At 37.2% G+C, this 12686-nt stretch overlaps 1 protein-coding gene across 1 annotated transcript in view; it reads right to left on the reverse strand.

Moving 5' to 3' along the window:
• Nucleotides 1–12686, reverse strand: part of B3GLCT (beta 3-glucosyltransferase) — a 111580-nt gene that overhangs the window by 33196 nt on the left and 65698 nt on the right. The window contains exon 11 of the mRNA XM_063102841.1: nt 684–797. Within this exon, the coding sequence (XP_062958911.1) occupies nt 684–797 (114 nt within the window). The remainder of the gene's footprint in view (nt 1–683; nt 798–12686) is intronic.

Raw genomic sequence — 12686 nt, forward strand, 5'->3', positions numbered from 1 at the left:
GTTACATACAAAATGTGAACTAGACTATAAGACTTATGAGGATAGAGGCTTTGTGTGGAAAGATGATAAGTTAACTTTGGATACCCCATTATGGCCATGATGAATAATGAAGGTATGAAAAACCTATTGTTAAACTCTACTGTAAGTTTCATGTGCTCAATCATAGCAATACAACCTACTGAAAATGTACAACACTGTACTCTGAAGCCCTGAATTTGAAAGAACTAGTCTGTATCTGTGGGTAAATATGTTGGGTGGGGGAAGAAGGAAAAAAACTAACATGAGGCAAAAATTATAGTACTTATAAATTTTTTTTTTTTTTTTTTTAAAGATGACCGGTAAAGGGATCTTAACCCTTGACTTGGTGTTGTCAGCACCACGCTCAGCCAGTGAGCTAACCGGCCATCCCTATATGGGATCCGAACCCGGGGCCTTGATGTTCTCAACACCGCACTCTTCCGAGTGAGCCACGGGCCGGCCCTTTATAAATTTTTTTTTTATACTAACTTAATTTACTATACTTACAAGAAGAACTTTTTCTTTTTTCTTTCTTTCTTTTTTTTTTTTTGGTGGCTGGCCAGTACAGGGATACAAACACTCGACCTCGGTGTTATCAGCACCATGTGATCTCCAGCAGAATGGGGATTCTTTAATAAGAAAAGGAGTAAGAATTAAAGACTCACCTCTATCTGTATTAGGAATTCCCAAATCCACAGTGGGGATTGAACTTTCTGCGTAGTCACTGTAGTACTCAATGAGACCTGCCTGTCCTTCCCAGGTCTGCTTTACGATGGGTACTGAAAAAGTTACAAAGGTGACAATCACCGGCACAGTTATATAGGAAAGCTTGAAAACAAAATGACAGCATAACCACCAATAAAGGAGAAATGTTACTGTTCTTCAAGTGTTCCAAGACTTAGAGCTTGCTTTCAACCCTGATAAATGCCGATGTTGCTTGCTGATGACAGCACATGAATAAACTTGAAGCATTCTCCATATCCTCTAGGGTGAAACCTTTCTCATTCCTGGGGATGAATACACTCACTTCCGTATAATGATAAACTTTCTAGTCTGATTATGCTATTGTGTTCAAATTGATTTTAACTAATTTTCCTCTTTTCCCAACAGGTTATTTCATTGAACCTACCCACAACTGGATTTTTAAAATGTGTTTTGGGCAAGTGGAGAATATAAATACTTCTAAGGACTGAAATATTTAATGTGCTCCTGGCTGAGATGCACATTCATCCTTCTTACAATGGAGTGTGGCTCGACCCTTTCACATTGTGCATGTCCCAACCAAAAATTGTAACAGGACTACCCAACCCTATAAAGGGCATGACCTTGCCATTGAGAATCACTACATATGATGACTAACATTATTGTATTGTTCTTTTTAAAAATATGGAAGAAATAAGATTGAGAACCACTGCAGACTTTAAAACTCTATCATTAACAGATAAATTGTTTTAATATAATAAACACAAACAGAAAACTTTCCGCATAACTGACATATGCACTGATCACCAATGATGTTATGTTAACTCACCTGACCAACTACCCAAGTAATTATTTTCTTCTACAATTTTAAAAAAATAATTACTGTCTGTGCATCTCTGAATTCTAAGAAGGGGTTCCGGTTGTTGTTTTAATGGAAAAGATCATACTAGATTTTGTACTCTGTTAATTTAAGAGTCTCGACTCTGACGAATGAAACTTCACTTAAATTTTTGAGACTTTACCAGATCACGTATCTTTTCCTTTTTCCCAATGCAAATCAAAATAAATTATATACAAAAAACCGCCATTGCGAGATCTAAGTGTGTCACTGCTAAGTCAGCAAACTCAGTCCAGCTCTGACAGTCCTTAGACATAAAATACATAAGTATAGCATTTTATGATCCATTACTCATCTGCTTTTAAGAAAGAAAAACAAGAGTGAATTCCGGACATTTGTTCAAATTATCACCAAATTTTCCACTAAATATTATTTTCATATATTAAAATATAATTTTTCTGCAATCATAGAAAGACAAATAGTCATAAAGATTTCTCCATGTCAAAATGGTCAGAGATGCACTAAATAATAGATATGGTTGCTGGGGGACAAAAAAAAATTTTTTTTTGAAAAAACATCATTCTGTTCTACTTCCAAATTTCAGCAGACCAAAAATGTTAGCCCTGGCTCTGCAGTGGCAGTTTGGTTTGTGTATGATAAGCAAGAGGAATTACTCCAGAAAGGACTTCCTGCAGCTTGTAGCCAATAAAGGTTCACTCTTGGGTAAAATGTCCATTGCCTAGGAGAAGCTAGAAGGAAAGGGCAAGAACTTTCTGGTCCCCAGCATGCATCCTGCAGGCTGCACAAATTCTGCTTTCAATTTCCTCATCCTTTAACTTTCAGTCCTTTTGGCTCTAAGAGCTTTACTAAACAGCACAGGTGTTTTCTTCTCAATTAGCTTGTTTAAATGAAATTAAAATCAAAATCAAGTATAAGGAAGCTCTCTGACTCCTATACCTAACTATGAGCTTTCAGTTTTAGTTTGAAACAGTTGAAACAGAAATTTCACGGAAGTAAAGAATTATTGTGTATATGACTCATTCCCCAACACCTGGCACAATGCCTGGGACATAGTAAGTGCTCAATAAATACTCGAATGAGGACTGAATTTTGCAGGAGTTTCAGTAAAAGGCCTAGGACTAGTTTTGAAAACTAGCTTAAAGGAAGGTTTTATTCATGAAACAGCAATTCACCCTTTCATACAAGACTGGTACCATCATTATCAAGCACTTAAAAATAGGCCAACCATTTTAATGTAGTAAGATATTATGATGCTGTAATACCAAAAGTACTCAACAGTTTGTATCATCTCTTCCCTCATCAATATAACTCCCATGTTTCTGTCAAATCTACTAGCTGCAAAGAATTTAAAGCCAAGGTTAACTCTTCCATAATAGCAGGTTAAGGCTTTTATTTTCAACCAGGGTTGATTATAAATTAGACGTTTAAAATGTTGGTCCATTTTATTAGCATTGTTTGAATTCTAAAACAAACTCATTCTATTATTCCTAAAATATTTTATATTTTATTGAAGCACTGTACTTCTACTTATATTAAACTTTGAGAAAATACTTCAGTGTAGTTACATGATATATTATCTCATTTTTGGTAAAGAGAATGTTTGTATTATGTCTACCACATAATAAAATAATTATGAGTGCTTCCTTCAAGAAAGTTTGCCACAGGATAACTTAAAATTGGAGCAAAGTATAAATTTTGCTTTTTTAAAAAAACCTAGCTGCACAGATGGCATAAATCTTCCCTAGAGCTTTCTAGACTGTAAGCAGGAGATGTGTCTCACTATGAGGCCATTACACTCATTTTTACCCCGAGGGCATTGCTGTGCAAAACTGTCTCAGATTACAAATGAAAATGAACTTAACATTTGAACGTTTTATAAAAACTACCCCACAATCAAATGTGAACGGCTGTTTGACTTTAAGAAATCTGCTATATTCAATTGGCAGATAGACCTTTTCTCTCCTTGTGCAAGTCAGTGACCTCAAAATAGAACTCAACTGCACTTCTCCTCCCAGGAGAGGACTTGGAACACACAGAACAAGGTGTAATCTAATTCTTCATTTCAAAGACTGAAGTGTACCTAAAACTGAAGAGCATCCCTCCTGGCTGACCTAAAACAACATTTTTGGGCAGCCTGGAACATCTTCAGCCATTCAACAGCCTGGGACAGAACTGAACCAGGAAACACCCGACCCCCTTCCTCTCTTCAATAATTCATCTAATCATCTCACCTGATTGGACTGTGGCCTTTCATCCAGTTGCGTTTAATTCAAGTATCACCTTTTAAACCAGCAGACTGTACCACGTATCTGTAAGCCTGTTTAATCAAAGAGCACCCCAGCTACCAAACAGTCCTTTTAATAGCTGTGCTCAGGTCTGCCTCTTCTACACAAGATCACAGCAGCAAAGACAGTAAACACGTTTTTGTTTTTTGTTTTTAAATCTGGAAGGAATAAGGTATTTATTTTTAAGAACATAGGAAGTTGTGAAAAGAACTAAAGGCTGAGCGATTAGCAATTTACCCTCTTTAATCAGAGGGAGACTGCAGGAGGAAGGCGTCTCACAACCCACCACCTAATGAGGAAAACAGTGTGGAAAAATGGAGACGTGCACCAAACCCACTGCCGAGGGAGGCAAAGACAAGTCCTAAGGGTCTGACAGCTCATGCCACACAGAGAAAAACACAGAACAAGAGGAAGAGACCAAGCCAAATGTTGAAACCCCACAGATCTTTTCCTTGCTTATATATAATTGTACATGCTCTGCCCAATTCATCACACTATATAATACTTTTCAAGTTTCTTTAAGACCCAACTAAATGCTTGCTTCTCAGAGAGTGTTGTTTTGATGATGTCAACGTGTATTCTTTCCTGGAGCCAAAAGATAGCATATATTTTTGCTAACTATGTTCTAAGAATGGGATATTTCAGAATCCAAACAAGAGCAATTACATAAACGTTTCATTGTTAGGAAAAAAGAAAGCACAATACTTAAAATATTTTTTAAATTTTGGATCTTGGTTTTATTATCAATTCTTCCAAGAGTACTTTTTAAAAAGTGAATTTAATGTATATTTCCCCTTGCTGTGACTAGAGCCTTGAATGGAATGTGTTCCATTCCAAGGGGTGACCAACACTATAATGAACCAGGAGTGGGGGCCATGGCTAGTGTCCTCTTTTGCTCAGTGCCTAGAAACAGTGTGCCCACAAGTGACAGTATAGCCCACTCTCAATATTTCAAAGATACAGTTTCTTACCTATGTTTTTTTTCCCCTCGTTGTCATTTGGCCTTTGTTACTTCAAATATAAGAAAAAAAAGGGCCGAGCCCGTGGCGCACTCGGGAGAGTGCGGCGCTGGGAGCGCGGCGACGCTCCCGCCGCGGGTTCGGATCCTATATAAGAATGACCAGTGCACTCACTGGCTGAGTGCCGGTCACGAAAAAACGAAAAAAAAAAAAAAAAAACAACCCAGCCCATGTACCCTGCTTGATGGTAGCAGTAACGTGCTTCGACAGGGTGGTGCAGGAGGGCGGGGGGAGTCTAAATCTCTAGCTTGATTTCTAACTTAGATCTTCAGTGGGTTTCAATTCCTTGCTATCCCCAATGCTACTGAAAATAAAAAGCCTATTTTCACAGCTTCTGGCCAAGTCAAAATTGACCTTGACCGTAGCAGGACATCAACATGAATATCAAAGACTATTTATTAAGTGTAACACATCCAAGGAGAGTACAGTACAGCTGTGCTATGATAGAAAGAACATGGGATTTAGGAGCCAGAAAACCCAATTCCTGGCTCCACTATTCAACAGGCTAGAAGAACTTGGGCCAATTGCATATCCTTCCATGCTCAGCCTTCTCTATAATATCAAGTGAATAACAATAATTATCACATCACAAGGAGCTCAGCATGAAATCAGATAATAGAATGTATGTGAAAAACATACCTGAAAATGTAGAAAAGATTAGCAGTTAGAAGCAGTTACTGTGGCATTGTCACTGATATGATTACTGAATAATTCTTTGGGCCAACTGGTGGTTGGACTAGACTGCTGAAACACAGGCGCAGAGCCCGTGGCCCGGCAGGCTTCACTTCCACCAAGCAAAACAGACATCAAAGTCCCTAAAATCCTGCTCCCTTAGACTATCTTTTCAATCATATCCAAGTTTAAAGAGGGCTTGCCACAGAAACCCACCTGTGAAAGCTTCAGAATTCCTTTTAGTTCTCACACTTCAATGACCCCAGATCCAAATTACCAGCAGCAAATCAACACATCTAGCTTTGGGAGGTTTGCTTTCAATGCTCCTAAAGGGCTTTTAAGATTTTGACATTTTTAAAGAACTTTGAATCAAAATTCAAATATAAAAGCATCTCACAGATATCTAGAAAGATTATCCCAATCTTCTTCAAAATAAGAAAGTAGTAAATTAGATTATTCATAATTACTAAATTAAAATTAACAAACTTTTTTTTTCATTTCTGTAAAATAAGAATCCAACAGGGAGGGGTCCCTAATTTTACTGATTCACCATCATTTGAAAAATGTGTTTCAAAGGAAAAAACACCAGTACCACAACCCCACCCCCACCCTTGTTAACATCAATATTATGAAATAATACCCAGAGGGCTGCTTTAAGAACTATCAAATCAATTCAAACACTTCTGCTTGCTGTAAATAAATATAATAAAGTAAAACAAAAAGCAGTCTAGTTTGTGTCCCCAATACCTTTTCTAAAAAAGATATTTTTCAAAACATCCCACAAAGCCCTTCCAGATTATGAAAAAAAGCTAAAGTTGTTAAATTTATGATAAATGAAAATTTTTTTAACTGCTATTTTAGAATTCCTTGTATAGTGAATACATATTTATTAAGGCTGATTTAATATACTTTGGAATCTAGCCCACTCTCAATTTTTCAAAGATAAATGCAGTTTCTTATCTATGTTTTCAGTTTCTTATCTGTTTTTAATCCTTCACTGTCTTTTGGCCTTTGTTACTTCAAGTGTTTCTACCACAGAGTACACAGGAAAAGAAACAAACTACCCCTGTCCACGTGCCCTGCTTGACGGTAGCTATGGTGACTACTTTAGGCAAATGTGAAGGTTTATAGTTAACATGCTTTTAAGACATTTGATCATAACCAGATTTTTTTTTATTGATATGTATATTTGTGGGGTACAGAATCGAATATCAATACATGTATACAATATGTGGTGATCAAATCAGGATAATTAGTATACTCATGTTTACAAAACATAATCTTTGTGACCCTTAACTAATTTCTCCCTAACCCCCACCCCCATTCCCACTTCTAATAACCACAGTTCTTTTTTTTTTTTTTTTTGAAAGTTTAATGTATTATTGTGATTCTCTCTTTCTTACTTTCTTTCTATTCTCTCTTAATTTAGCTCCCACTTCTGAGTAAGGACTTGCAGTATTTCTCTTTCTGTGCTTGGCTTATTTCACTTACAATAATTTTCTCTAAGTTTATCCACGTTGCTGTGAATGGCAGAATTTTATTCTTTGTTATGGCACAGTAGTATTTCATTGAGTATATATACCACATATTCCTTACCCGGTTATCTGTCAATGGACATTTAGGTTGATTCCAACTCTTGGCTACTGGAAATAGGGCTGCAATAAACATGAGAGTGCAGGTATTCCTTTGACATGATGGTTTGCATCCCTTTATGCAACAGTAGGATTGCTGGATCATATGGCAGTTCTAGCTGTAGTAGTTTGAGGAACCTCCACACTGTTTTCCATAAAGGCTGTACTAATTTACAGTCATACCAACAGTGTAGCAAGGTTCCCCTTTCTCCACATCCTCACCAGCATTTGTTATTCCCAGCATTTGTTATACCCTTAACTGGGGTGAAATGATATCTCACTGTGGTTTTCATTTACACTTCCCTGATGCTGAGTGATGTTGAGCATTTTTTCACATGTCTGTTGTCCATTTGTACACCTTCATATGGGAAATGTCTATTCAGCTCCTTTGTCCATTTTTTAATTGGTTTACTTGTTTTCTTACTACTGAGTTGTTTCAGTTCTTTGTACATTCTAGATATTAATCAGATGCATAGTTTGTAAATATTTTCTCCCATTCTATAGGTTGTCTTTTTGCTTTTTAGTTTGATATAATCCCATCTGTTTGTTTATTTTTTGTAGCCTGTGCTTTTGGGGTCTTATTCATAGTCTTTGCCCACTCCTATATCCTAAAGTGTTTCCCCTATGTTTCCTTTTAGTTTTATAGTTTCGGGTCCTATATTTCAGTCTTTAATCCATTTTGAGTTGAGTTTGCTGTATGGTGAGAGGTATAGGCCCAGCTTCATTAGTCTTCATATGGATGTCCAGTTTTCCCAGCACCATTTATTGAAGAGGCAGTCTTTTCCCCAATGTATGTTCTTGTTGCCTTTGTCAAAGAGCAGATGGCTGTAAGTATGTGGGTTGATTTCTGGGTTCTCCATGCTCTTCCACTGGTCTGAGTGTCTGTTTTTATGTCAGTATCATGCTGTCTTGGTTACTATAGCTTTGTAGCATAGTTTGAAGTCAGGGAGTGTTATGCCTCTGGCTTTATTTATTTTGTTCAGGTTTGGCTATTCAGAGCCTTTTGTTGTTCCATAGAAATGTTACGATTGTTTTTTCTATTTCTGTGAGGAATGTCATTGGTATTTTGATGGGGATTGCACTGAACCTGTAGATTGCTTTGGGTAGTATGGCCATTTTCACAATGTTAATTCTTCCAATCCAGGAGCATGGAATGTCTTTCCATCTTTTTGTGTCCTCTTTAATTTCTTTCAGCAGTGATTTGTAGTTCTCATTGTAGAGATCTTTTATCTCTTTTATTTTGGTTAAATTGATTCCTAGGTATTTCACTTTTGGGGTACTATTTTAAATGGGCTTGCTTTCTTGATGTCTTTTTCTGCTAGTTTGTTACTGGAGTATAACAACAGTACTGATCTTTGCATGTTGCTTTTATATCCTTCAACTTTACTGAAATTGTTTATCAGCTCTAAGAGTTTTTTGGAAGAGTCTTTAGGTTTTTCTATATATAGGATCGTGTCATCTGCAAACAGGGACGGTATGACTTCATCCTTTCCAATCTGGATGCCCTTTCTTTCTTTATCTTGCCTGATTGCTCTGGTTAGTACTTCCACTACTATGCTAAATAGGACTGGTGATATTGGGCATCCTTGTCTTGTGCCTGTGGGATGATATTGGCAGTGGGTTTGTCATATATGGCTTTTCTTGTGTTGAGATACCGTCCTTCTATACCTAATTTACTAAGAGTCTTTATCATGAAGGGATGTTGAATTCTGCCAAATGCTTTTTCTGTGTCTACTGAGATAATCATATGGTTTTTGTCCTTGATTTTGTTGATGTGATGTATCACATTTATTGACTTGTATATGTTGAACCATCCTTGCATCCTTGGGATGAATCCCACTGGATTGTGATGTATAATTTTTTTGACGTATTGCTGCATTCTGATTGCTAATATTTTGTTGAGGATTTTTGTGCCTATGTTCATCAAGGATATTGGCCTGTAGTTTTCTTTTTTTGTATTTTTGTCTGGTTTTAGCATCAGGGTGTTGCTGGCCTCACAGAATGAGTTTGAGAGAATGGCTTCTGTTTCAATTTTTTGGAATAGTTTGAAGAGAATTGGTATTAACTCCTCTTTAAAGCTTTGGTAGAATTCAGCAGTAAAGCCATCTTGTCCTGGACTTTTCTTTGTTGGGAGACTGCTGATTACTGCTTCAATCTCATTGCTTGTTATTGGTCTGTTCAGGTTTCCTATGTCTCCTTGGTTTAGTCTTCGTAATTTGTTTGTGTCGAGAAATTTATCCATTTCTTCCAGGTTTTCAAATTTGTTGGCATAAAGTTGTTTTTAATAGTCTCTAATGATTCTTCATATTTCTGTGGTATTAGTTGTAATGTCTCCTCTTTCATTTCTGATTTTTGTTATCTGGGACTTTCTTCTTTTTTTAGTTTGCCTTGCTAATGGTTTGTCTATTTTATCTTTCCAAAAAAACAATTTTTTGTTTCATTGATCTTCTGTATCATTTTTTGGGTCTCTATTTAATTTAGTTCTGCTCTTAATTATTTCTTTTCATCTACTAATTTTGGGGTCAGATTGTTCTTGCTTTTCTCATTGAGGTGTAGCATTAGGTTGTTTATTTGAAAACTTTCCATTCTTTTGATATGTGCACTTATAACCATAAACTTCCCTCTTAGTACTGCTTTTGCTATACCCACAAATTTTGGAATATGTCTTTATTTTCACTACTGTCACAAAATTTTTTGATTTCCTGTTTAATTTCTTCTTGGACCCAAGGGTCATTCACGAGCATGTTGTTTAATTTCCATGCATTTGTATAGTTTCCAGAATTTTGTTTGTTATTGATTTCTAGTTTTAATCCACTGTGGTTTGAAAAGACTCTTGAAATTTTTAAAAATTTGTTGATACTTGATTTGTGACCTAACATGGAGTCTATCCTGGAGAATGTTCCATATGCTGATGAGAAGAATATATATTCTGTAGCTGTTAGATGAAATGTTCTGTAGATATCTGCCACGTCCAATTGGTCTAAGGTGTAGTTTTAATCCTGTGTTTCTCTGTTGATTTGTTTCCTAGATGATCTGTCCAATGCTGAGAGAGGTGTGTTCAGGTCCCCAACTATTATCATATCAGGGTTATCTCTTTCCTTAGCTCTAATAGTGTATGCTTTATACATCTGGGTGCTCCAGTGTTGGGTGCATATTATTTATGGTTGTTATGTCTTCTTGCCGAATAGATCCCTTTATCATTATATAATGTCCATCTTTGTCTCTTTTTATGGTTTTTGGTTTAAAGTCTATTTTATCTCATATATGAATAGATACTCCTGCTTGTTTTTGATTTCCATTTGCATGGTATATCTTTTTCCATCCCTTCACTATTATTCTGTGTGCATCTTTACCAGTGAGACAATGCTCTTGAAGACAGCATATAGTTGGGTCTAGCTTTTTAATCCAATCAGTCTGTCTTTTGGGTGGGGAATTTAATCCATTTACACTTAGGGTTGTTATTAAGAAGTACTGTCTTATTCCTTATTTAATTGCTTTTCCTATGGTTGATTTAAATATCTTTTTTTCCCTTTCTTTCTCTGTTATTGTTTGTCTTCAGTTTTCTTTGTTTTTTGAAGTGGTATGGTATAGTTTCTTTCTCTTTCTTGTTTGCATATCTGCTCTACCAGTTGTGTTTGTTCTTTCTAGGGTATTAATGGTAGTGATTATCATTTTTGAGGTTCCAGATGCAGGACTCCCTTAAGGATTTCTTGTAGAGCTGGTCATGTGATGGTGAACTCTTGTAGCTTCTGTTTGTCTGGAAAATACACTATTTCCCCTTCATTTCTGAAGGATAACCTTGCTGGGTAAAGTATTCTTGGTTGGTAGGTTTTTTTTTTCTTTGAGTACTTTGAATATATCATCCCAATCTCCTCTGGCCTGGAGAGTTTCTGTTGAGAAGTCTACTGTTAGCCTGAAGGAGCTTTCCCTTATAGGTGACATGATGATTTTCTCCTGCTATTTTTAGGATTCTTTGACTTTTGACAGTTTGACTATGATGTGTCTCAGAGAGGACCTTTTTGGGTTAAATCTGTTTGGGGACCTTTGGGCCTCTTGGATCTGGAAGTCTACATATCTACCAATACCTGGGAAGTTTTCCACTATTATTTCACTGAATATGTTTTCAATACCTTTTTCTTTCTCCTCCCCATCCAGAACACCCATGACTTGAATATTTGTGCAGTTAAGGTGGTCTGTTAGCTCTCTTACATTCTCGTTTTTTTTAATTTTTTTTTTTTTTTTTTTTGTCTGCTTGGGTATTTCAAAAAGACTATCTTTAAGATCAGCAATTCTTTCCTTGGCTTGCTCTAACCTGCTGCTTACACTCTCAGTTGTAGCTTTTATTTCACTGAAAGAGTCTTTCACTTCCAGGAGTTCTGCTACATTATTTTTTATGGAATTTATCTCTGTAAATTTCATCCTTCAAGTCCTGGATTGTTTTTCTTGTTTCATTGTGTTATCTGAGTCTTTCTGTATCTCATTAAGTTTGTTCAAGATTGTTACTTGAAGTTCCTTTTCAGTCATTTCAATGGTTTCCTGCTCTATGGGGTCTGGTACTTGAGAATTATTGCATTCCTTTGGTGGTGTCATATTTCCCTGTTTTTTCATATTTCTAGTCTCTCTACTTTGATTTCTAGTCATCCAGTTGAGCAGTTCCTTCTTCTATTACTCTGAAGTGGGCTTTGAAGAGAGAGATTTCTTCCCATAAATGTGTTTTATATTGATTGTTGAATAGGGTGTATTAGTATTGGTTCTGGGTAGACTCAGCAGTGCAGTCTCTGTGTGGGTACTTCTGTCATATTCAGTGTTGGAGCTGTGTGTGAATGACTCTGTGGTGTAGTCACTGGGGTACTTAGTGATTTCTTGTTGAGGTTAGTTGGGATGTTGAGGATGTGGGCTAGCCCTCCAGATCTTGGGCAAATTGTCTGTGTTCCTTGTCACTCTTTGGGTGGGGTGAGTAAGCCTAGGTGGACTTATTGGCTCTCTGGCTAGTGACCTGTGACCCTGATGGGTGCACTGGTGTATACTAGATCTCTTCAGCTTGAATAAGTGACCCTGGGCAAGGTTTCTGGTTCCTTGCCCAACAAGCCAAGGCTTCTCCAGGGTTCTTGCTTCCTTTGGTTGGGGGCTGGGTTGGTGGTGGCTGGGAATTTTCTTCTGTACACTATTTGGTTATCTTGGGTTTCTGTATTCTCCAGGTTTTTGTATGTGTGACTCTCCCTGGGTGAAGGCAGTTGTGCTCACTGCACATGGGGTGAAAGTCCCCATGAATTGTGTCACTGGAGTGTGGGTCTGCACTAGCTTACCTCTTTCTGGTGTCTCCATTTGTGACCCTTCTTGTCTTAATGTATGGTGACATGGTGGGTCCTGTCTTCAGCCAGTCTGAGTGGTGCAGCGGCAGTGACAGCAATGTGTGTGACTGCTGGTGGCAGTAGTGGCAAAAGCAGTGGTACAGGCAATAGCAGCCAAGGTCCCATACCCGACTAGGCTGACTACTTCT

This window comes from Cynocephalus volans, chromosome 7, assembly GCF_027409185.1.
Source record: "Cynocephalus volans isolate mCynVol1 chromosome 7, mCynVol1.pri, whole genome shotgun sequence".
Taxonomy (NCBI): Eukaryota; Metazoa; Chordata; class Mammalia; order Dermoptera; family Cynocephalidae; genus Cynocephalus; species Cynocephalus volans.